This window comes from Caloenas nicobarica, chromosome 5 (assembly GCF_036013445.1).
Source record: "Caloenas nicobarica isolate bCalNic1 chromosome 5, bCalNic1.hap1, whole genome shotgun sequence".
Classification (NCBI taxonomy): Eukaryota; Metazoa; Chordata; class Aves; order Columbiformes; family Columbidae; genus Caloenas; species Caloenas nicobarica.
This window is the reverse complement of record NC_088249.1, coordinates 27025583-27052036: the sequence shown is the minus strand read 5'-3', so window position 1 is coordinate 27052036 and position 26454 is coordinate 27025583. Positions and strand designations below refer to the sequence as shown.

The 26454-nt window shown below is 42.1% G+C and overlaps 2 protein-coding genes across 7 annotated transcripts in view; one reads left to right on the top strand and one right to left on the bottom strand.

Moving 5' to 3' along the window:
• Nucleotides 1–2120: 2120 nt before the first annotated feature.
• Nucleotides 2121–24207, bottom strand: LOC135989510 (uncharacterized). Of its 3 annotated transcripts, XM_065636395.1 has the most exons (9): nt 24110–24172; nt 16646–16715; nt 14674–14795; nt 13499–13637; nt 12517–12638; nt 10721–10831; nt 5305–5411; nt 3823–3913; nt 2121–2336 (listed from the first exon to the last, which is right to left on the bottom strand). In XM_065636395.1, the coding sequence occupies exons 3-9, from the start codon at nt 14755–14757 to the stop codon at nt 2220–2222; spliced, it is 771 nt and encodes a 256-aa protein (XP_065492467.1). In that variant the 5' UTR covers nt 14758–14795; nt 16646–16715; nt 24110–24172; the 3' UTR covers nt 2121–2219. The 3 variants fall into 3 exon arrangements, with proteins under 3 accessions (XP_065492467.1, XP_065492465.1, XP_065492466.1); XM_065636393.1 differs by lacking the exon at nt 16646–16715 and having other exon boundaries at nt 24110–24207; XM_065636394.1 differs by lacking the exon at nt 16646–16715 and having other exon boundaries at nt 12562–12638; nt 24110–24207.
• A 360-nt stretch (nt 24208–24567) lies between these two features.
• Nucleotides 24568–26454, top strand: part of LOC135989300 (signal recognition particle subunit SRP54) — a 35812-nt gene continuing 33925 nt past the window's right edge. Inside the window, exons 1-2 of one of the 4 annotated variants that reach the window (XM_065636033.1) lie at nt 24568–24807; nt 25227–25312. The gene's annotated coding sequence lies outside the window, so the exon portion shown is untranslated. Of the gene's footprint in view, nt 24808–25218; nt 25313–26454 lie in introns of all 4 variants that reach the window. The other 3 variants (XM_065636035.1, XM_065636038.1, XM_065636036.1) reach the window with 3 other exon arrangements.

The window sequence follows — 26454 nt, the reverse complement described above, 5'->3', positions numbered from 1 at the left end:
TAAACAGGTCATAACATCCTTGAGAATGGCACTATGAGCTTGACCCTATGAAGCCAAGTTAGGAAGAGATGTCTAAAGGGACACAGAAGTTGCATTTCTGAGTATCAGTTTAACAAATTCAAACTGAAGTACCACCACCTCTTCTCTGTGAACATGTCGGGGTGTGGGTTTAAATCAAGGAACCTTGTAAGGGCAGGAGAGGAAGACAGGAATTTCAGCAGCTTGAACTCACCTCTTGAGTTTCTCCTGATGTTTAAAAAAGACAGGGGGAGCTTCCCTGTTGCACTCTCTGTTGCATATGAGCTCCAGATGTCTGCATGCTATTTCCAGAGTCAGAGGATACAGATGTCATTAAACATGCTGGTGATCTGCTCCAGTCTATTGAAATGTTTTTCATCTGAGATCAACACCCAAAAAAAGTATTTGAAGACTCAGCATAAAGAGCAATGAAAGCTATAGTTCCCGTATTACCAAAACAAGGTGCAGGGCACAAATTATACCCAGTATTATGGGCCAGAAGTCCTGACAATTGATTCGGGAGATGTTGCAGGACCTCTGGAAGAAGTAAGCAACATTCCAACATGGTGTTTTCTTATCACATGTTAGTAAGGCTATGAAGTAGTTTTTTAAGACCCAGTCAGTTTTCCTTTTATAGCAGTCTATTAATACACTTCAAATTCAGTCACAGCTTCTACTGTACTGTACTGATTACTATAGTGCTCGTTTCCTCATTCTGAATTGCACATGAAATTCTTTTCACATTTTTTACTCTCTCCTTGTTAGATCTATTAGCTTTGTATTACCTCCAACCCATTGCCTAGCCTCTCCTAGGTTCCCTTTCTAGGGGCATTTGTCTATAAGTAATCAACAGTTCAGTTACTGTACTTTAAAAAAATAAACATTTTAACAAAAGCTTTCCATCTTTGTTCATTTTTAAATGCATGAAGAATAGATTCAACACAGTATTTGGGCAGCGGTTCAGTATCGCTTAAGTTAAAACATCCTCCTCCACTCCAAACAGACCATGAAAAATAAGACTTCTTAAAACTCACTATCCTTTCTACAGCATCATTTACTATGTTAGTGATTGCCTAATTGCCACTGCTCCTTTTTGCCTACAGCATTTATTATCAAGTTCACTGACCTGTAAATCATTTGGAGACTGAAATCCCATTCCAAGTTTTCCTATTTGCACTACACATAAGTTGTGTAGCAAACTTTTTAACAATGCTTTTAAATTCACAACACAGTCTCAAACTTCTGAAGTTAATATTTTTGCACTTGGATTGTTAATGTTTGCTAAAACCCGAAACATTCTTCAGCTGACTAAAAGCTTCACATCCTTAGAACGTAAAATCTAAATATAAATGTGGTGGGCGTATGTGGATCTTTTCTCTCTGAGGAGGCTCTGTTACAAATTTCCAATGTTTTACGCCACCACCAAGCCTCCGCTAAGCTGTGACACCTGTTCAGAATTTTCAGCTTCTTAACCCCTTATTACACTTTCTACCGTCCCCAGCAAAAGTGCAGGAAGCAGAACAGAATTCTGTTATCCTGGATTTGCTGTATTAATTCTCACTGGCTCCTTGACATCTTTCGATGTTTTACATTAATAGCCACCATAAAGGGCAACTAACTAACAGGAAGGACTTGCTTCTCATAACTCAGGCCAATAGATGCTCTGGTTATCAAGCAGACCCTGGAAAGAAAACCTAAAAATTCCATAGGAGGAACATTAAATATTATACTGTTAATAATAAATACTACTACTGATAACAATAAATGGTCTACACAAAACAAACCAGAAAACTAATGTACTGCAGCTTTTAAGTAACATTATGCTAAATGCATTCTTATCATTCACATTAATAATGATTTGCTATTCTTAGGTTTGATATATTTAGCAAACATTATCAGTGCACAATGCTAGTGAACAAAAATTCTTCCAGCATCAGCATGTAGCCACACTTTCTAACATTTCTGCAAAAATTAAACCATGAGGATAACTCCTAGTTAAAAGTGAATATATACTCTGTTGAGACGGAATGCCTCCATAAGAAAACCTGTTTCAAAAGAGTCCTTTTATTACAAACAAGAGATGTGACTCAGATTAATCACAATAAGAATTTTGACCCAATTTATTCACACAAATCAATCCAAATTCATTTTAGACCCAAAATATATGATATTACAAGGATACTAGTAAATTTTTCCAGGTACTAGAGAATCTTGTATAAATGTATTTGTTCGAGTGCTTCTCTGTCAACATCCTTTTCCATGTACACATCATAGTTTAGTTGCATCTCTTCGACCCACTGGCTGAGCTGTATATCTGTCTGAAACAATGAAAACAGATCCTTATATTAACACAGTGCTGAGAAACAGAGCAGGAGTTTCAAGGTCAGTACAACATTAAGAAACCAAGACATAACAAGAGAGATTAGTCATTCCAAATTATGTGGCAGTGGTAATTTCTGGAAATGCCATTTAACTTAAATAGGAGAGAATAAAAATAACTTTAAAAAACTATCTCAGTCAATAGTCTAGATATTTTGCTAGCATGTTACAACTGCTTCTCTATGCACATTTGTATAAGCCTCAAGCATCCTGAACAGAGGACAACATTCTGACAGAAGTGTTGAGGGAGCAGCTAATTGTACCACAGAAGAATCGCAGGTACTTTCTTGTTTTACACTCAGGAGTATTGTAGTAAGGCTATAAAGGGCTTCTCAGCTTCTGTGTTAACGACTGCCTTCTCCAAGAAAAAGGTCCTATGACACCGTTGCTGCTCCTGAGGCTGAGGATCCATTTCACTCATCAGCACAGAGGCAACAAGTGATGCAATTTCTCTGAAGCAGACTACTGTGGCGAGCAAGCCACTTTATATGAAACCTTGTCATGTATGATCAGCATTTTGTGTCCTAACTAAAGCCGGCCCACATAATTTGTTCGGGCACCATACACATAACAAATGTAACGTACTGGTGACCTATGGCAGAATGGACACAGAGCAGAGGTTGGTCCACAGGCAGTGGTTACTACTCAAGGAGCAGAAGCAGCAGCGCAGGGCATTTAACCTCTTTGAAAGCTGCACTGTTGTCGTGTTTGTTTCCAACTGCAATTTAAAGCTATGTCACTGATCCAAGATGCCTGATGGTAATCACCTGGCTAGCTGGGAGGCCACATCTCTCCCTAATCTGTATTCCTAACAGCTCATACTGGCATATTATGAGTTGTTCTCTATGCTAACAGCAGGTCAGAAGACAGAGTATCCTCAGGGATGGTCCTTCTTTAACATGTCCCTTTCTGCCACGGGCTTAACAAAACAGTTTGTCATGTTTCAAGGCAATGTGCAAATGTAGAGCTAAACAGACAAAAAAACATTTCAAGGTTTTGCCTCTAGAAGTTTATAAATGCATCTATACTTCTGAAGTTCTACCCCTATACATGAAAGAAATCTGATGGAAATTGATATGATTATCACAGACCTCACACCATAATATGGCTTTGCTAATGTTTTGTGCGTTTTTAATTTCACAGCAAAGGTATTGTTCATAATACACAGGATAATACAATGATTCATGTAGCCTACTGATGTAGGCTGGGATCTCCATTTTACAGGTGGAGACAATCAAAGAACAGGAAGGTGTGTTGGTGGTGAACCCGGAAATAGAATCCAGAGTCCTACATCTTTTAATCTATGCACAAAATTACATATCCTTCCTCACAGAACACTGGCAAGCAGCTAATCTCAACTACAGAACTACCACTTTCATAGAAAGAGACAAAATGTATTGGCTAAAAACAGCTGAGGGAGCTTACCTGGAGCTTTGAGAGCGATTCTTTAAGGCTTGGAACTGTCACCAACAAGGATCCTCTTTTCCTTACATTACAAGCAATAAACTCCCAAGCTCTGAAACATATTTTAAAGTATGTCACTAATTTTTAGGAAAAAACCCCACATTTTATATCAAATTAATCTAATGCTTTTATAGTTTAGTGGCTGGAGGTAGACTAATCTTAAAGACTTGCTATACATGCTTAGTAGTCACTATTAATATCTAAGCAAATATCTTTGTATGAACAAAATCAACCTTCGTATTAAAAACTGAGGGAATAATATATGGTCTTACAATGTTAGACTTTGTAACTTTTTAACTCTGTTACAAACATGCACATAATTTTGTATTGTCAACACCTTCACTTTGGACTAGAATTAAACATCAATATTTGGTCCCTTTAAATCTTTAGTTTTGAAGAAAATCCAGTATCTGAGCACACTGTTTTATTAAGCTTAACAACAAGCTGCTCTTTATACACAAACTTTGCAGTCGTGACAAAATACTTTACTGAAGACATTAGCAATTGGAGCATTTAAATATAGCCCGCAGCATTTTTTTTTCTGATTTTGCAAGTCACATCATTTCTCACAGCACAGCAATACAGACTAAAAATAATTTAATTTCCAGCATTTGTCAAATGTCATTTGTCTTCATGGTACCAATGCAACATTAAACCACTGCCCCTGAGTTCTTGAATAATCAAATGAATTCTCAGCCAAGTGCCTGGAAACAAATCTCCTGGCAATCTGAAACACCCACTAGCCTTTGCCCATCCACTCTGTGCTTCTCCAGTTGATGTTACCGCCTGGTATCACGGGCAGAAGGACAAGCCTTAGCTGAAACTGCTAGCGAATGTCAGGCTGTGTGCTGGGATGGTGGAGGCACAGACACTCTTTCTTTTTGACTGCCCATTCTAATGGCATAGTAACTTCGGATGACAAAGTTATTTACGTTTTAAATTGATACTGCTGGATTAGCAAAGCTCATCTGTGAGTGTCCTGTACCTGAAAGAGAAGAACCTTAGCCACACGTTTGTTTGCTTCCACATCCTTATGAAGATATATTAGAAACATAGTAATAACCATGTTTTGCAGTGCATCTATATTAAAGCCCTGACATCCAGAAGTCAGTGACCTTTCTTCTTTCTGAAGATTAAGCTTAAGGCTGATGTAGTAATTTCGGATCTTTTAACAGCAAGATACTATTTTAACAGATCAGTGCAAGGATTCAGGGCAAGGTTTGGGTAAACAAAGCAGCAGTGTTTAGTGGCTTTAACAATAAACAACTACCATAACACCTTAGCAGTTAAGTATAACAATTAAGCGCAGGCAGTTTAAAACGATTTCCTTACGTAATTTATGTATGTGACTTCAAAAAGCACAACCTTAAGGTTTTCCATACCTCACAAGGTTACACACACATTGCCAAAGAAATAGGTAACTTGTTTGGACACATAGCTTACCTGGCCTGTTCCTGTCTGTCAAGAAAATATTCAAAGACATTATTCATTACAACAACATCAGCCTTCTGAAGAAGTGAAGCCTGAGTACAGATGTCTGCATGAACTACCTGAAGGAGAAAAATTTCACAAGGCATAAATTAATTTAAAAGGCAAATACAGCATTCACATAGCCATGAAGCCTGTCAACCTAGTCGATAAAACTGAAGTGAATAACCAGAATAAGCTTAAAAAAAATAAACATCATTTTTACCTCCTTTACTTAAAATCCACAATTAATTATGTTAAGTGAAATAAACTGCACCTGACTTTTGGTCTAGAACACTGTGTGCCACAAAAGAGATAATGTATGTGATGGCTGTTACATTTCACTTACCTATATTTTATCACAAATGCTCACCGATTTCAGGGAAGGAGCTAAGCTAGCTAAAGCTTTTTTGAGCATATTAAATCTCACAGGCTCAGTGGGTTACTAACGGATTACAGCTAGAAAAGACACTGCGGACCCGGGTTTGACAGCTGAATTTTCATGGGATATATTGGGACTGGCAATGCTGGAGAGGCAGAATGCCCAGTGGCACTGGAGAAGAGCGAGTGCTTTACTAAACAATTACCTCTCCAGTCAGCATAGGAGCTGGTTCGATTTCATCTACCTTCACCTATCAAAAAGGATATTAGCACATCATGTCGTTTTCAAGCAGGTGAGATTATAGTGACAGGTGAATATGAATGCTCATTAACACTCTGACAAGATGTGTTTGATTTCCTCTTAAACACAGAGAAATACATCACATCCCAAATCTGAGTAGCAATAAAAATTGGAACATCTTTTGAAGGGATAAGGGAGAGAAAGCCAATCTGATTATTACTTGCATTCCACAAATTTTTTTGAAAGTGCATTCCTATATGTTGAAGGACAGAAAATCCGAACAACTTTTCCTGCTTGTATGACCTATTACTAGGTTGTGCTGAGAATCATAGAATAGTTTGGGTTAGAAGGGACCTTTAAAGGTCATCTAGTCCAACCCCCTGCAATGAGCAGGCATCTACAACTAGATCAGGTTGCTCAGAGCCCCGAAACAGCCTGGCCTTGAATGTTTCCAGGGATGGGACATCTACCACTTCTCTGGGCAACCGGTGCCCATGCCTTCCCACCCTCATTGTAAAAAGTTTCTTCCTCATGTTTAGCCTGAATCTCCCCTCTTTTAGTATAAAACCATTATGCCTTGTACTGTTGTAACACGCCCTGCTGAAGTCTGTCCCCATCTTTCTTATAGGCCCCTTTAGGGCCCCCAAGTACTGAAAGGCTGCAATAAGGTGTCCCCAAGAGCCTTCTCTTCTCCAGGCTGAACGGCCCCAACTCTCTCAGCCTTTCCTCACAGCAGAGCTGTTCCAGCCCTCTGATCATTTTTGTGGTCTCCTCTGGCCCCTCTCCAACAGGTCCATGTCTTTCCTGTACTGAGGGCTCCAGAGCTGGACACAGGACTCCAAGTGGGGCCTCCTCAGAGCAGAACAGAGAACCTTCCTTGACCTGCTGGCCACGCTCCTTTTGATGCAGCCCAAGACACAATTGGCCTTCTGGGCTGCAAGTGCACATTGCCAGCTCATGTCAAATCTCTCATCCACCAGTACCCCCAAGTCCTTCTCTGCAGAGCTGTTCTCAATCCCTTCAACTCCCAGCCTGTATTGATACTGGGGGTTGCCCTGACCCAGGTGCTGGACCTTGCAGTTGTCCTTGTTCAGCCTCATGAGGTTTGCATGGGCACACTTCTGGAGCTTGTCCAGGTCCCTCTGGGATGGCATTCCGTCCCTCAGGCGTGTCAACTGCACCACTCAGCTTGGTGTCATCCGCAAATTTGCTGAGGGTGCACTTGATCCCACTGTCTATGTCATTGATGAAGATATTAAACAGTACTGGTCCCAGTATGGATCCCTGAGGGACACCACTAGTCACTAGTGTCCATCCAGATATTGTGCCATTGACCACTACTCTTTGGGTGCAACCATCCCACCAGTTCCTCATCCACCAAACAGTCCATCCATCAAAGCCATACCTCTCCAATTTAGGAAGAAGGATGTTGTGGGGAACTGTGTCAAAGGCTTTACAGAAGTCCGGACAGACAAAATCCATAGCCCTTCCGTTGTCCACTGATGTAGTTACATAGGTATTTATGTACACTAGCCTGATGGATTCAACATTTCACATTTTGTCAATGAACAGATATAAAAAGGAATTCTTAATTCTGGCAGGAAAGCTGTATAGAAAACTAAAAACACTTATCTGTTGAAAAATATTTTGTCCACTTAACAATATATCAATATTTCCTGGGAGGGTACATTATGTATTCCTTCTTCTAACGAACACACAAAGCATGCTGTTCTGATTAACAGAGGAAACAGATACTGCCAGCTCTGCAATTTGTAAGGGTTCAAGTGCAGCAAAGATGACAAAGTGCCACAGTTTATGATCCTTGTTCATGCTATCAGAATGCATTATAGCAATTGCAAGTATAGCCAAATATTTCAATATCAGTAATAACAGAAACAAAACTCTACCATTCGTAAGAAATTAGGCATCACAGCAATTCATTTTTGAGAACTATAATCCATGGGTTCTCTGCAAATGCTCCAAATCAGTAAAACAAACAGCTTTATCTCCTTAAACACATGACCATGCCAAGTCGTTCAACATCGCCTGTAGTGAGTAGAAAGGAAGCAACTGTACCTTACCTAAAACTGACAGGTTAGTGTTCGAAGGCTCTATCTCACTGAGAAATAGGGACAGCTTAGCTGTCAGAATGGTCGAATTTCTACTTTCACCTCTAGTGTGTGGACATCTGAACTATCTATCCACTAGCTCATGAAAGTTGGAGCTTTTTAGGACAATGAAGATTGGCAATAATTTGTCTTAAAACAGGGCACTGTGAAGTGTAGCAGTACAGGAGCTGATCAAGAAGTTCAAGCATGCAGGCAACAGAAAAAGAAGACAGACAACTCAGGCCACCGTCAGCATTCCTAAATACAGTACGTCCTGGTTGCTGGCCTGTGTCATCTGCATAAAGCCACTGCTAACTGTAGATCGAAATGCAAGACCATAAACTGGGGTGGTAGAGATACTGCGGATACAGGCTTGACTGCTGCCCTGTTACACAGGCAACAGCCTCCTGCAGTGGGGCAGGACCGGCAGCTGGGAGCAAAATGTGCCTCAGCTCGATCTGCCAGAACTCATGTATCAGAACCCAGACTTACCTGGACTGTAGTGGGATTTGGATCACTATTTCTGAGTCTAAAGAGACATCTTACTTTACCGTCTTACTTTCAAGCAGCAAAAATAACAAACCCACAGAATTTCTGTACAAAAAAACCCCTGAGCAGCAGTCTTTTAAACCAAACACAAGTGACTGGTGGACTGTTCCATCAGTGGACTTCTTGCAGCACAAGAAATCATGATTAGCGCTAAATTTTCTTAATGCCCTACTAATGGCAGTCCTAATATTTTAAGCCTTAATTCATAAAGATGCTTAAATTGCTGTGAAACTTTGTACATGTGTTTATGTTTCCTTGACTGGAAAAACACTTAAAACTTAACTTAAAATTAGTCTGCATTTACAGAGTAGGTGACCGTGCTGACTAAAGTGACCTCCCCAAAGACATCCTCATTCCTACTGGGGAATGTGGGGCCACATAAGCACGTGGCTGCACCGGGAGCCAGATCAGGTATTGCTCCAGCCAAAATACCACTTTTTTGCTGGGTTCTTTTTCAGCTGGCCCAGTGCCAGGACCCACTTGGCTGTGTGCTGGCACAACAGAGGAGGCAGCAACTGATTTTAAAACTGCCCTGTTGCTCAATGGAATACACATCAAGCCTTTCATGATTACAGGCAATTTCTGAATTGAGGTCTCAAGTTTCCTAAGATCTGCCTGTTTACTTTCCTCCCAGCATTTAAGTGTTTGCTCAAAAGGCAAAAGATGCTGAGCAACTTTCTATGTACTTCAACAAACCAACTGTTGGCCAAAGAAACACAGGTTCGCTCAGAGATTTAGCCACTAAAGATACCACTCCACCCTGCTGTCCTTTGGGAACACGCTCTCATAAAAATTCAGAATATCCTGAAAAAACAATCATTATTTAAGACGGCTCTCTTAAAAGCTTTTCAAATTTGTGTAACAAATTGTTATCAGCAACTGGATTCTGACTATTTTTCAGGATGGTATGTATCTCCAGAGAGTATTCATTTGGGGGTGAAATAAAAATCTAAGATTGAAATGTTCAAAGAAGTGTGATAAGAGGAGTCACATGACTAAATTGGCATCTAATGAGACACAAATAGCTAAGTCCTCAGGCACTGCTTTGAAAACATATTATCTTCTTGTCTTTATGCTCTGAAATGAATACGTCAGCAGAATTACAAGGTGTGAAGGAAAAACGAAAACAGCTTATAATAAAAAATACACAAGGCTGAAAAGCACACATACAGATCTCCAGCTCCACTGAATTAACTTGACAGAGTTCCTAACTGCACTTTCAGCCTCATCACAATAAGGTGTTATGAACAGAAAACATATGCAAAAAACAAAGGTTATGGATAAACTGGCAGCAACTGAGATTGAACTGGGCAACCCAATGATACTGCTTACCCTGTGTTAAATATTTTACATTTATTATTTCTTTCCAGTTTAAAATTGTACTACACCCAGCAGTTTGTGTGACTCCATTCAAGAGCACATGCATACAACACAAGATTAAAGCCAGTATTCTACCCAGCATTTTCTACTTACCAGCTTTTGCTGGTAACAAAATAACTGGTATTCCCCAGGAAGGAAAAAAAGAATATTTTTTCCTCATTAAAATAGTACTAATTGTTTCCATAACGGGACTAATAAAATGGTTCCCATAATGACAGACACCACGTTGTTTGAAACTCATTTTGTTTGTGGATGGTACATACGCAATGACACTTCAAGAAGGAAATATCAACAGGCATAAGTCCTTTAGGTGATCTTAGATACAAATTTGCAAATCCTACAAACATCTTCCTGCAAATGTTATTGAAACACAAATATTTAGTTTTCTTATTCATGACAGAAAGTCTATACACTCAGTTTCACAGAAGTTAGTGGCAATAATGTCATTGGTTTCACTGGAAGAAACAGCTAAGATAAATCTGTTTTGCATGAGCCAGTACGTAAGCCCATTCATGAAAAAGCCTAAGTGATTCAACACATGTTATCGTATTTTGATAATTTCTCTCTTCCTCGCTGCTATGAGTTTTTTTTCCTAATGCAAAGCCTTCACTTAGGATCAAAACAATCAAAGACAGAAGCTCCTCAAAGTGCTGATTTACCAGCCACTCACATAGACAGAATACCTAGTACACAGTGGTTAAAAATACATACACTAAACCATACATTTAGTTACCTTTATTCTGTCAATGAACTGGTATTTTGTAATCATCATTTCTTGCAACTGGCAAAAGTCTGCATTCATTTCTACTCCATACAGTTGGGATGCTGAGCTATAAAGATAACCCTACATTAGGAAAAGGAAATTTAGTAACTGTGATACCTTTAAGCTAAGTTCAAAAATTTCAATTAAAATGGAAAAAATAAAACACAGGTTAAGAAAGCATTTTAAGAGAGCAAGTTGAGAAATGTCTTTCAGTGGACGTGACATGTTTTTCAGAGCTAAGCCCCCGATTTAATAAGACATCCAAAATGACATGTCAAAATAATAAAAAGAAAAGGAAAGCTCCAACATCACGTCAATTGCAAAACAGATGGCAAATGGTCTGAGAAGGAAAAAAGCACTATAAACCAAGTTACAAAAATAGTGTGAAAGGAAAAGACTGCACATTTTTCTTTCTTGGGAGAACGGAAGCAGAAAATAGCAAGAGCAAAAAAAAAAAACCACCATGATATACATAGTCAAAGTGAGTGAAAATGGAGGACAATGCACCAGTAATATAGGGGGATGTTTTGGTACACAGTCTTTGTCAGCACCTCTAAGTATTGTATTACTGCCATTTTCAGGTGCTTGATACAGGTACATATGAAGAAAAGATAAATTATCCTTTAATAATAAGCCCAAAATAATGGTTCAGTTTTGGACTGAGATTTTGGAAAGTTGTTGGAGACGTTAGGGAAAAAAAAAGTACATATTCTTGAGCCAATAGGGCCCTAATGAAGATATAGCTTTGAGTGCCAGTGTCTCCATTGAACACCATAATTACACTTTGCCAACAATGGCAAAGGCAAACAAATAATGCTAAAGATACAGAACATCTGAGATATCTATGTACTACAATCTAATTATTAATGTTTTCCAAAACCAGTCAGCTCAGAGAGTAGAAAAGCACCCAGTGAAGTCACCCCTCCTCCAATACAAGCGAAGAACACGATTAAAAAGGTGAACTATTTTTTTTAAGACGTTTCCCCTGCTTTATTTGAGACTATCTTCTGCTATAACCATACAAGCATTTAAGTAGTTCAAAACAATTTCAGGCTAGCAAAAGTGTTACCATTTAAGGACCCAATGCTGCAAATATTTACAAATGGGAGTAACTTTCCTCATTTGAGTAGTCCCAAAATTAGATTATTCAGATGAGTAAAATTACATGCTCAACTGTTTCCAAGATTGAGCCCGAAACAGCCATTGACTTTTGTAAGAAAGTTGTAATGTGTGTTTTGCATTGCTGTTGGCCATATGTTGCACCAGCCATGCCAAAAGCAATCAAAATTGCACTCAAGTTTCTCGATGAAGTATTTTATGTGCACTTTAAAATGCCGAGCAGGACAATATGTTTTTGGAGACAAATTCATATCAAAGTCTTCCTTTGGATAATTTAACAGTCTGTCAGCTTCATAAAGGAATTTAACATAACTAATCTATATATACATGGTCAAGGCATAGAGGACAAACTTACTTATGAAGGAGCAGGAACTAGCAAAACAGCAGCATGTGTGACAGCAATATGCTACTCTGTTGGACAACAGACTTTTCCTCTCCATAAGCAAGATCATTTGTATTCCCTCTTGTGAGGAACAGAACAAGAACTGAAATCACTAGTAAACAGCACCCGATATTGTTCAGAGAGTCAGATCAGAGCTGCCTCTCAGAATGACCCATCCAAGATGAAGTAGCGAGAGTAGGTAGTCAGAGAAGAGGGAAAATGTTTGTCACAGTAATAAAATACGAATTCCTGTGCTAGAAGTTACCGCAAATAGCACTGCACCAAGCCTGGAGCCAACGTCAACCACTACCTTTCCTGTCAGGTCAGGCAGTACATGTTGATAAAGAAACTTCAGTTCCATGAGGGAAAAGGAATGCGAAATAAACTCTGGGAAATAAGAACAGAACAAAGGTGTTGGGTGGGCAGTACTAACTACTATGTTATTAACCAATGAAATATTAATCTGAAGAGTTATAATCATTAAAAATTTGCATGCTTTCTTGCCTGAACTAGTGTTCGAGAACCTGGAAAACCAGGGTTTGAAGATTGGAGGTACCCTGTCAAGTGGTCTGTCCAAGTCTGGGGATTCCTTCCCTTACATGGAGAACTTTGAAATCCTTCATGAAACTGAGTTACCTTTTTCTACACGGTGACATATATCAAAGAATACAAATCAAAGTAACTTGGAATTGTTTAAATGAAAAAGGAAACACAGTACCTAAGGCTCAACACAATTCACGCAAACCTTTTTATGGGCAGACATATTAATAGCTTGAATTTCAACTCCATGGTTTTAAGGAATGGAATGTTCTCCATATAAGCCAACCCTCCTTCAATGCCCGTGCTATACTGGCAACAGCACGGATCTGCACCACATCACACATAAGCTTTAAGACAGATGGTGCTTCCTCCTGCTTTTCAGTGTGCAAGAGGAGACTGAGACTACTGCATGGACTCCTACAGTATTGTCTTCCTCTTGCATCTTCCTTTTCAGTGGTACATAGCCCTGCCTCTTCCCTGCCCAGTTTTTGTGGGCAACTAGTGTCACTCATACACTGCAAATTAATTCAACTTACGTGTGTAGGAGTCTCCTTCCATTGGCTATGGGAAATAATTCTGGCCTGTGTATTGCGCCAGCCTGGACAAAGTCCTCCATCGGCTGCATGTTGTGTTGTCCAGCTGAGTCACTGCACAAACCAGTTTAGTTAAACTGAATTTGTTCCTCGTGTTCCCAAAAGAGCACTTACCTAAAGGTGCAGTCTTGTATGAGCCACACTCCGTGCAGTAGCTCCTACTCATTTTTCCTTCCTCACACAATGAATCAACAAAATCATCATCATAAAGGAATGCATCAACATGAATCATGGGCAGTGGATGCTGGTGTATCTGAGAAGAGGAACAAAACCCAAGAAAGACATAACAAAGTCTCTTAATTTCACACTGTTACACAGTTAATTGTCCCACCATCCTACCTTTCAAAAATCCCTGAGATGCAAGTTTTTCCCTACTCAAAAGTTATAAATCAAAATTAAACCACAGAAATCCTGCATGTAAGCTGGATCATCAAATTCCACTGTAATAACCAGCAAGTGGAAGTTGACAAAGGAAAGCAAGCTAATTATGATAGCTGAGTAGGGGACATGCCACAAATTTTGTCTCCTTAGTGCTTGCTTGGAGAATGTTACTTAAATTTAGGAGAAAGGGCAATTTTGCTTCTCAACCTCGAGAATCTAATTATTTTATCTTCATGCCTTATGCCTCGATCTAGAAACACCCCTGATTAACATGGGTGTCATTTTCAATCAAAAGCACACCAGTTGGAACGCTTGCCTTCTCATCATTTTAAGGAGTATAATCTTCATCCTCCTCTTTCCCCCCTCTCCCAGGCTTGCTACATGCGAACAATTCACTTTTCCCATTTAAGAGCCACACACCACTTTTCTGGGAAATGCATTGACTTTCCACCTATACTGACAGCTCAAGTATAAAAGGTGCTCTCTGCTCCCACAGGACTAACATCCCACCTCTTTCTGAGCCATCAGGATCTAAAAAGAGCTGGAAGTAATTTCTGGGCTGCCCACATTATGGCAACAGTGAAACACTGGCCCTGTATTTCTATTTTCTTTAAGGGGGCTGTTAGAGTCTATTACGGAGCTAGCATCAAGAATCACTGTGACAGGTGCCACACCACACAGAATGAAAGCTATGCCAAACAACTTACAATCAAAGTATTAAGAACTATGAAGCAACTTTCTCAGGGTCACACAATCGTGCAGCAACAAACCTGAGAAACAATCTGAGATTTCCTGTGCCCCAATCCAGTGCTCATTCTCTATTATGAGCTACTACTAAAACTGAAATCAGCATAGTCCCCAAATAAATGATGTGGTTCAGCAAAAGGAGACCATAACAATTAGCTTACTTTCTGAACAGCTTGATGTTCCGAATTAAACATTGCCTCGATGGGTAAACGATTCCGCAAATCTTCAGCGATATTTTTGAGCATAACATCATTGTTGCTCACCACAAGCTCATCGAAGTCACCTATAAATCAAGACAAACAAAAACCCCTGAACAGTCATATGTAGATCATATGGCCTAAGTGATGACCAGTACAATACAGTTGCAAGACATAAACAATACCAGATGGATAAGGTTTTTATTTGAAATGCATTTTTCAGCTTTTGTTAGCTTTTCCAGCCAATGACAGATTTGGATTGTAATAACTTCGCCACTTAAAATAAACGCAGTGCTTTTTTGAAATCTCAAATTATTTTCATATTTATAAACTTATAACTCACATATGACGGTCTGGGCTGCCATCAAATTGACACCGTTTCAGCTTACGATATAAAAACATCAAAGATGTTTTTGAACTATTGGAGAAATTACAAAACTCATGGTTGCCTGAATGCAGGCTTTTTTTTTAATACAAGTTTCTTTTTATACATACCATCTTCCTAATAAAGTGGTTACCAAAAAAATCAGGGATAATGCACACAGTTCAACAGTTCAACTTACAACACATTTTACATGATTTAAACTACCAAAATATCTTGAATGTGAAAGAAAATAGGAATGGATGTAAAACAATACATTTTTGCAAAGCCACACTGTAAATTCTTGCTATTTTTCCATCACATCCCTGCATTTTTTTAACACCTTTTTGTTTTAAGACATCTAGAAAAAAGATTGAGAGAGAACCTTGGGAAGTCACCAATCCTTTCTTCTTCCAAGGCTGAATCAATAGAAGTATCACTACTTCTCCAAACCATTCTTTTAAAAAATATTGTTAACACTGGAGACTCCACAACCTCGTTTAGCAATGTATTCCAGTGCTTGACTACACTTCCTATTACAAAAGAATACTTTTCTTAATAACTGATGCAGATTTCCTCTGCCACAATTTAAACTCAGTATTCTCCATCCCGCTCGCAATGGAAATAGAAAAGTTTGTTCCTGTCCTGTATATAGCAACATGTTTGTCCTCTCTTCCTCACCCTTTCTGGTTTGTTTCTTGTTCTATTTAGATGGCCACCATGTTGGGGAGGGAGTGTGGTTTTATATACAAATATATCACTCATCAAAAGAAGATCTAGCATGCTACAAGTTTCTCTGTGCTAATATACTTAATCTTTCCTGTGGAATACAGGCAATGCTAGAAACAGTGAGAAATTTTAAGGCTAGTGTAAGAAACAGAGACCAGCTAAACTTTTAACTATGAAATGCTTCTAAAATACTTTTTGCTTAAGCACTGTAGCGAGAAAAATATGATTAAAGAAACCCTCATTCATTAGTGCAAGAAACTCTCTTCTTAGCGTATAAATGCAAATGGTTCTTTCAACACACCCCCAAACTGAATCCAACAGATAAACCTGAATCCCCCATAGTAAGCAGCAGAAACTTTAAATCACATGGATTCCCTTAGCATATATTTGGCTATTTATTAAATGTATAGCAGTAACACTTCAAGGCCCTGATGGGCACAATATCAGTGGTAGTTGTTATATGACAGGAAGACAATTTACTGTCCCAAAAACCTCACAGTTAGGTCCTCCAGAACCTCAGCTCCGAAAGAGATGCAGGCTTTGCACTGAGGAACACAAGAGGGACAGAGGCGGCAGCTGCAACAGCAGCAGCACGAACAACACAACAGGTGCAAGGCAGCAGCTCCAGTTTGTCAGCATTTTAATTTGAAACCTCTAATGAGCACTCATCTCCTGTTAACCTCGTGGTCCATCCAACAACTTGCAGATTTGTTATGAACATCCTAAAAGCAGTGAGTGGTTTTTCTCATCAGCTCAGGGGACATTTGTATGTATGTGACACAGCACAGAAGTAAACCCAGAGATGATGGGAAGGGAATATGTATAGAACAGTTAACTGTTGCTTACATGGGGCCGTCAGCACCACGATGGGCCCTCAGAGTGCAAAGGAGCCAGAGTTTGCTGAGGTGGATAACATCTGAGGAAGCAAGAAGGAGAAAAATTGTGCTACAGACAGAACTGGAGTGTAGAAAGCTGATATTAGCAGCCGTACAGACCAGTGCCTGTGGGCAATAAGCCCCTACATCTGGCACATGCTTTAAAACAATACTATTACTATGCAAGAGAACTCATCCAGCTGTTATACTGCCTGTTAAGAGTATCAAATTCATATATAGCATTTAATGAAATGCAGGAAGTGCTCACAGACCACCAGGCCTGCCACATCACACTGCAAATGCAGTACTGCAGCTCCCTTTCTCCCAGAGCAGGTACGATCTGCTCCCTCATGGCCTGGATGACCTTTTCTGGCCACCAATAGCAGTGGACAGCTCTCTAGGGCCTTCAGTGTCCCAGCTCTACAGCAGAGAAGAGGTTACTTTCAGAAGGAGACAGGTAGCACATCCATCTTCCTCAGAACCAGAATACCCCTTCCCTGCCTTGACCTCCATTCGTGCAATACTTGTCACTGACCATCTTGCATGGGGCCCTCTGAGCTCTTCTTACAAAACAAAGTAGGACACATAAGAGTTCTTGTGGATGCTCTGTATGAAGCAGGTCCTAAGGAAAATCTTATAACACATCTGCAACTCAAATGGAAAACTGTTGAACCACAGATACTGAAAAATAAATGATGAATGGAAATGCTCCTTCCCAACTACCAGTTAATGCTGTAAAGCATAAGCATGCAGGAACAAAGAAAAGAGAAGGAGGTTTGAAAACCCTCCTTCTGAGCTGACAAAATGGCAGCTGCAGTAGAAGCTGTGCAGGCAACACTGCGCTTGCGTGTATAGTCTGTGACTGAGCTCAGACGGGGAGAGTCGCCTCATTCCTGTCAAAGCAAGAAACAGCAACAGCTACTACAATAACTCATTTACTTTTGCACTATGTAAATATTTATAGATTGTATCAAGTACAGAACACAGGTGCCAAATATGAAAATATGCATTTCTGCTGGTACAGTTTTATCAACTCCACCCTTGTGTTTAACAAATTGTTTGCTCTTGAGAATCTCTGTATCACCTTACAAGTATCTTCAAAGAAGAAACAAAAATTTAAAAACTATGTTTGATATCATTTTAATGCCTGTTATATATATGTGAAATGGAGAGTGTGCAAGCTAACCCCTGTGTTCACTGAACAGACAGCTAACCAGGAAAGAACTGTACAGTTCATGAAATACTGCAAGATGAATCACAACCATTTGTTTATGGAGGAAGTCTGAGTGCATAGTGTTTGTATTTTACTTCAAAAACCGGTTCCACTGGATCGACTCAACATGCATTTATAAATTTAATTAACACGTTGCAAAAAGCCTCATTAACACCCTGGTCCTGCTCAGCCTTTCTATGGCAAATATAACACAAGCCAAGAAAACATCACAAAGCCTCACGCTGGAGAGAGAACACCGCTATACCAACATCTAAACATCCCGGCCCTGTGAAATACATGACTGAAGACAAGAAATGTATGATTTCTAAATGACAACAGAAGACTACATGTCACATGGAAAGAAGAGGATTTAGCAAAGGCAAACACAACAGCAAGCACCTTATGGCCTTCTAGATATATATTCAGACACACAGAAGTAAAAAGAAAATATTAACATCCATTTTACTTTAATATGAGGTTAATTTAATCATTCAGTGTGTTTTAACGACACTGAACAAACAGGTCAAGGAGGAAGTCCCACATCTCTAAAACCTTACTATCTCCTTTTTTGGCTAAACAATTTGAGAAGCAATCTGTGACCTCAGTATACGAACTTCTTCAGGAACTCTAAATACTATTTCTATCCCTAAGCACACGCAGATATTCGTAGAAAGTAATAAGGTTTCTCCAATAGGAATGTAACCGGAGCTATTTTATTAGTTCTTTAAGTCTTTTACATTCATAAATTGAAAGAAGTTTCAAAGTTAAATTTTAAACAAGGGAAGTCACATACCTATTTTACAATCACTAGTTCTGGCGACCATTATTAAGTGACTAACAACTTAGAAGTACTTGGTATCCTTGAGACCTCTCTCGCAGCAGTATCATTTGTCACAACAAAGGAAATTAATGCCAATTCCCAAAGTAGGTGATTCATCAAATTACAAGTAACATCCCATTTTGGTTTACCAAACAGCAGAGTAGTGGAAAAGATTTTTGGTATGGCATAATTTTAACTAAGAAACACATTCCAGTTAACGTGTCTCTGCAATGCTATTTTGATCTCTTCTGAAAGGATATTTTATTTGGATAAATCACATCTACCAATTTGGATAGGAAGCCTGGCACTAAATTGCTTTTCCACAAACACACAAAAATTACATACTATGCCTGTTACACTGCAGAAGCCCATGTTTTCACCCTTTTAAAGAGACTTGTTCCACCTGCAGTGACAATAGTACCAATAGGAAACATTAAAGACCATTTCCTGCAAAAGAGTCAAGTTTTTTCTTATACTATTTCCTATTCTTGTCTTGTGAAAATCATCATCCCATAATTTTACCCAGCAGGTCTAGGAACACAATAACGCGTAGGCAACAAAGTATATAATAGAAAAAGCTGGACAAACTTGGTCTGTTCCTAAGAGTAGGATGAGAAAAAGTTTCTTCTCCATACGCAGAGTACTGTACTAAAGCAGCACGTCCAGCATGGTCTGCTTAATTTTGTCGGATACTCCTCCCTTGCTGCCTGTTAAAAGCACTGACTGCCCTCAACTTTCATGTCACAAGACTATATACTACGCCACTCTCTTAAAAAGTTCGTTTGCTCCCAGTACAAGTGAATCCATTGAAAAAAAAAAAGCACTTAATAATACATTGTTTATCCTTAACTTAGAGGATTTGCAATGGTTTATTATTTAATGATTGATTAATACGTCACTGTATGAATAATCAGCAATTCAGACTAGTACATCACTTTGAAATCTTAGCTTTATATTTAAATGTTCCTAATGAAATGTACAGAACTAAAGAGTTTGTAAGATTGTTTCATTTTACTGTTACCTGGCTGAAAAAAAATAAAAGCTAGTATTAGAATAGTCAGTTTTAGCCCTGTGAAAAATATCTTTTAAAATCTATCTTAAGACTGCAATGGTATATGAAAAAACATAAAGAGTCGTCTTATCACCTTATCTGTGCTTCACTGACATGAATCGAGAGACGGGGTTTTGTAATCTGCATTAAAGCTCTAAGTACAGCTGAAGTGTCTGTAGTTGCCAGTAAGCAGAACGGTTTGGTGACTTCAATCTCAAACTGGAAATGAGGATTCCTGTATTTACTTCCTCCGATTCCTGTATCTCTGTTCATGTATACAGATAGCTTGATCAATTCTGCTTTCACTGCTTTTCTTCTCCGCCACCCATTCTTACCAAATGCAACCTCTCCTGCTCCTGAAAATTCCTAAGAGTTTGGGCAGTGGAGGAACGAGATGGAATATGACCATGCATACATTTATATAGAAGCTACATATCAAATGCTGGGACCCAACTGAGGGGGATCTTCAGGGGGGTTTCCCCAAGTGGTTTGAATTAGCTCTTGGGCTTCACCCAAGTTTTCTTAGCCAGATCTTCTGGAACATGGTTATTGCAGAAGGATATTAAAGCATTAATCACCCTATTCTAAAAAAAGTTTAGTTAAGACACCAAAGGTTCCTGTTATTCTTTCCAGTTCTTATTATTTCATTTTCTTTGAGATTTAAGACTAACTCAAAAGAAAAGCTGGAATGCAAGTCACCGTGAAGTGACGTACATTTCACTGTAGTGTGTGGGAAGAGCTGGCTGATTGCGAAACAGCAAGGCAGTGTTGCTAAGCAGCTGCCTTAAAACAGTAATGTCTTCTTCCATCATACGTAAAGATCTGGAATTTCTGAAATTTGTAATACCCTCCCCCCCCAGAAAAGGTTTTTTTATTCTGTATTTGCACAAAGAAGAAAACGAATAGCATTTTGCATACACTTACATTGCTGTAATTACCAATGAAGACTAGCCAGAAATCATTAGAGAACATGTTCAATGGTCTCTCAGTTCTACATACATAAGTGTCTTTACTCTAGATAAAACTAACCTGCTTTACTACAAATAATTTGGCTCTTCCATGGAAAAGTTCCTCAATAACATTCCACACATACAGCATGCGAGTCAGAAAATGCGAACTAAGTTAAGTTAATAATTAAGGCTGTCTTTGTGACAACACTAATCCTAAAGGGCAATTACTATATGCAGGACTTTACTCTAAGGCTGCATGTATACTTCACTCGAGAGAGAGACGTGAAGAAGGAAAAAAGCCTGACTATTGCTAACACTGGAATCATGCCCAGTCCTCCTCAGCTGGAAGTAAAACTATAAGCTCCACATCTTGACAGAAACAGGAATAGGATGGCAGTGGGAGGTGGGGGGGGACGCACACACCACAGAAGAACAGCTTCTCTGTGAGGATGGCATTTTTGTTTCCATTTATCCTATCCTTGTTTGCTTACAGATTTTTCATTCAGAATATGATCCCCCTATCCCTACAACTTTTTTTCTTCTGTTCATCAGAGGCTTGTTTCTTTCCTACATCTGTATTGCTGAAGACTAGGCTTTTATTTCTGTGTGGTACAGAGATCTGGTAACTTTTTAGCATCTCCCATAAAACTGTTTTCTCCCTGCATAGAGAACCCCAAATTTCCTAGCTGTATCCAGGGTATGGCAGCAGAAACCTCAGTACCAGCTCCTCACCATCTTCTGTCCCACCAATATTAATTATTACAGCACTATCTAGGTGTTACAATGGGCAGTATAATTACTCAAACGCAACAATTCTGAGGAGAAAAAACCCCACATTTGGAACCTGATTTACACTTTAGCTTGTATCTTAATTATGAACAGTAAATACGAAGAATATATATTTCCTTTAACTGAAAGACATAGGCACGGATCTAGAACATTAAAATTCAGAAAAAAATATTTGAGAGATCATAATGTAACAAGGGCTAGGAACCATAGCATACTTGTCTTTCAAAGAAATCATCTATCTCTAAGAATTCTTGGAAGCTGTAGCATAAAAATTTTAAAAGTTATTCACTGACAAAGGATTTTTGCAAGTCTACATGACATGCCATTGGCTAAAAATTTCTGATAGAGGTAAAGCACTATCATAGAATCAAAGTGGAGAAAATAGTAAGTATGTGTTTCCTAACTGAAACAGTTTAGCATTTTCAAGTTTCACTAATAAGTTCCCATGTGCTTTACTATATTTTTAAAGGAGTCAGTAAGCTGAGAAAGCCATATATGCACACCACTCTAGCTGATACAGTGTAGAAGGAGCTGTAATGATATATGTTACATGAACAAGCAATATGAATGATTGTATATGAAAATCAATGAGATTTTTAAATTGGAGCATTCGGATGGAAGAAAAAGCTTCTAACAACATTATTTGCAGTAACCCAGGCACCATTTATCAAGCAGAGCATGCTACTGCAGCTAGACAAGGACTCAAAACGGAAAGGATGAAATACTGCTTATAGCAGATTGCTCTACCATTCTGTCTATACACATGTGTATATACATATATATATATACATACACACACACAAAGAATGTTTAGTTACAATTAACACTAACTACACCCATCAAACTTCAGCCTTCGAGTCTTGAGGAGTCCCAACTGTGCTCTAATCATGAAGGCTGACTTGCAGATGCTCTGAAACATCTGGCAATGCCTTCCCTAGGAAAGAGCCCGTTGGGGTGGGAGGGCTGCGTGCCCAGCGAGGAGGGTCAACGCTGTTCCCGGCTGGTTCCTTTCCCACAACGCCAGCAGAGAACCTGCTCTGCCAGAGAAGCATCTTCCCTGCCTCTCTCCATCTGAGTGGCCGTGGGATCTCCACACCACAGGGTAACAATGAGCTTGCAGTTCTAAGCACCAGGACAAACGGACAACTTCTACATGTCATAGCTGGCCTTTGTGCAACAGTCCCTATGTGTTTGCCTATCCAGATGTTTCCACCCTAAAGTGGAGGTGCTGGAACAAAAGACCTGAACAAGAACAACCCCAGCACAACAGGGCATGACTTGGGGAAGAAATGTATCGTATGACAATTCTTTCCAACCCAACTCATGATCATCAGGGACTGAGTTTACCATCCCAGCAGGCAATGATTAATAAAGAGGACATACACTTATTGGCTGCTTGAGACTGGGGGCCTTCAAGATTCTTATCTGCAATGACAAAATGCAAATATACCCACAGACTAAGTGGCATTTAGTCAGTTTATTCAGCATGGCACTATGCGCCTACGGCTTTACTGCACTGCCTATATTCAGGTTTTCCATGTCGTCTTTTTGTTCAGTTTCAAATTAGCAGCTTATGCACCAACCCACATTTCCTTTCTTCATCTGTCAGGAGATGCTTGATTGCAGCATGTTGATGAAACTATAGGCAGGCACAAAGAAGAAAGTAAACAGAAAGCTGTGTTAACTTAGGCTGAAGGGGGAAAGTAGTGTTTGCGAATGAGCTCGGACGGCTATTTTCAAGCTTCTGACAGGTTGCTGTGAACACGTGTGAAGTCAAACAAGACAAGACTAATGGCTAAAAATCTCTAGACATGCCAGGAGCTGAGTACCTCCGTATGACCCCTGACACTCATGCTGGGGAGGTCAAGAGGTTACCACCCCAGCTGTCCGTCCTGCTCTTCTGCCAGGAGTGTCTGCCCCCGCAGCATGGCTGGTGGAACAACCAGGAGCCTGCGCCTCTGCCACGACACTCCAACCCTGAGCCTGCCACCAGCTCCGCTTCAGACCGACACGACGACGGGCTGGCTGCGGCGGCTGCGGAGCGCGGGCCGGTGCCAACCGACAGCTCCGGGCACATCAACCCCTGCGCAGGGCCGGGCCCGGCGGGCAGCATCTGACGGGCTGCCTGCACCACGGCTCCGGGCCGCCCCACCCCCCGAGCCCCGCGACCCACGCCTGCTGTGCCGCCGGCTCCCTGCGGCGGCCCCGCTCCGGGCAGCCCCGTCGTCCCGGCCAGGCCGCGCCGGGCAGCAGCGCGCCAGGCGGCGCCGTGACGCGCGGCTCCGGGCGGGGGCGCTGTCAGCGCAGCGGCAGGGCCGGGCGCCTGCGCGGGGAGCGGAGCGCGCAGCCCGGGCACCGCTGCCCTCAGCCCGACGACCGTGAGGCGGGCACGCGCTCGGCTCGCGCACGGCCCCACACGGGCCCCCGCTCCCTCCCCCCCGCGGCTGCCGCCCGCTCGGTGCCAGCCCCGCAACGGAACGGGGCAGCCAGGCCGCAGCGCCGGCGGCGGCTCGCCCCTGCGGGGCACGGCTCAGGCCCGCTACGCCCCCTAGGCCTCCCCGTGCGACCGGAGCCTGCCCGCGGGGCCCCGCCAGCCGCCGGGCAGCGCTTACTGGTGTTGCGCATCCAGTGCAGCAGGCGGGGCAGGTCGGCAGCGCACGTGCCCCGCACGGCGGCCAGCACCGCGCGCCGCGCCGCCTCCAACTCCATCGCGCCGCCGCCGGGGGGCGCCGCCGCACGCGGGAGCCTCGCGCCACACCGCGCCTGCGCGGACCGCCTGCCGCCGCACGCACGTGCCCCGGGCGCAGCGTGCCGCGGGAAAGCCGCGCCCGCCGCACACACACCGCCAGGGCGCATGCGGGAAGGCGCCGCGCGCGGGGGGCCGGGCCCTGCCTGGCTGTTACAAGCCGTCTCTCTGCGCATGCTCGGGCTGTCGGGTCCACTTCTGGCACGGGGCCCGGGCCCGGCGCCGCCTCCCCGCTCGGTGCGCACGTCCGTGGGGAAGCCCTGCCCTTTCTCTGCCTGCAGCCGCGCCGCCCGCCCTTAAGCTGGAGCGGTGTGGTTCCTCGTGGGACTCCGCTGGGCGCAGGCAGGCCGCTTCCCCAGGACCACCTTAAAGGGGCAGCGGGCGCGCGCGCCCCGGTAGCGGAAGCGGACCGGGCTCGCGGGGTGAGGGCGAGTGGTGACGTTTCCCAGGCCGGCGGCGGCCGGTGCTGTCTCGCTGCTGTCAGCGGCGGCTGAGGGGCGCTGGGCGGCCTCGCCGCGGCCGGCTGGGCAGCGCTCCGCCCGCGGGCCCCGCGCCGCGCTCCCGGTGAGTGCTGGGGCTGCTGGCGCGAAGCGGGACCGCGACCGGCGGCGGTTTCCCGGGGCGAGGTGGGGGCCTTCGGCCCAGCCCCGGCGGTGCTGCGGCGAGGAGGGCGGGCATCCGGGCCGAGTCGGCCCTGGGGAACGGACGGCGGGTCTGTTCTCCGGCAGCCCCGGTGCGGGGCGGCGGCCGGGCAGGGGTCACCGGTCTGCCGAGCCGCTGCGTGGCTGCCCTGCCCCGAGGGAGCGGAGCCCTGGGGCCCCGGGGCGAGCCGCAGCTGTCCGCCTCACCCGGACAGGGCTCGCCCGGCCCCTTGCCTATGGGCAGCTCTGGATGCACAGGGGGAGGTTAAGGGCTGGGCACGTATCTTAGCCTGTGCCTTCACCGGTTTTTTTTTTCCTCTTCTGCCAAAACGAGGGCTTCAGGCCATAAGCAGGATAGCCAATCCCTGCTGCAGCTCTGGAGGTGCCTTCCTGTCCCTCTGTTAGGTCACTTTAGAAGGTGGCAACTGGTAAGTTGGGCTTGAGTGTTGCTGCAGTAGCTCAAGCTATCTACACCTGTGGATCAGCCTTTTTTTCAGTTAGGGTATTAGACTTCCAGCAGATCTTAACCCATGTGTATATATATTTAACATAACCATTTTACAGACTTTAAGTGACTATCCTTTTTGCTTGTTATCTTTTAAAACAGCTGTTTAAGCAACTGTTATCTGTTAAAGCTGTTATTTTTTTTAAATCCTGTACGCTAAAGAGTACTGCTAGTTTAGCTAGACAAATTTTGGTTAGAGGTTTGTACTAGATGGATAAGCAGTCTGTCTCTTTGGAGTTATTTCACTGCTGGTTTGCTGTGGCTTAATAAAAACCCCAATATTTCTGCTGTCCTTTTATTCCTGAAATGCCTGGTTTTCAGCGGTAAGTGAAGAGATATTGGGACTCTGTGCAGTAGAACGGTGACCTGGGAGCTCAGTGTGGGGGTACCCAGGCTGTTTCTGCTGAAGGCAGCTCTGCCTGTATAGAACTCATGGCCTTGCTTAGCATGATGCCTGCTGATACAGCCTGGCTTGTTTGCTGTGGGATCCTGACAGATTTAAACATGCTCGGTGCATTTGTGGAGTGCTGCATCAAAGCTAAAAAGCTCTTCCAGAACTACAGATACTCTGAATGCAGCACATACACTTTCTGCAATGCAGTCACTGCTAATCCCCTTCTGGCTACCTGCCAAGATGTGGTTTTTTGTCTGTAGTGTGGCTCACAACTTGGATGGGCTGTATGTGAAAAGTTATATTAATTTCTGTATTTAGTAATTCTGATGGCTTATAAATCCTTAATGTGCTAGAGAAAGCAGCTGATATTAAAATGCCTAAACTCATCCCCTTAACATTATTCTTATTGTAAGACTGTTGGAAGAAGCTTTGGAGTTCTGCAGTGGAAACATTCATTTATTAGGATATAATTAACTTTCTATGTTTGGATATCTGTAGAACTCTAGAAACTCGTTTTAAATATTGAGTGTTCACCTTGCTGCTGTATGTTGGTCATCCTGTCATATTTCTTAGCTCTTATATCCAGGTGTTCTTGTTTTGTCTGTGGTGGCAGTTTCAGCAGCTCAAAGCTTCCTGAGATGCAGTCCTATTTTGAAAGAGGATTTTTTTTG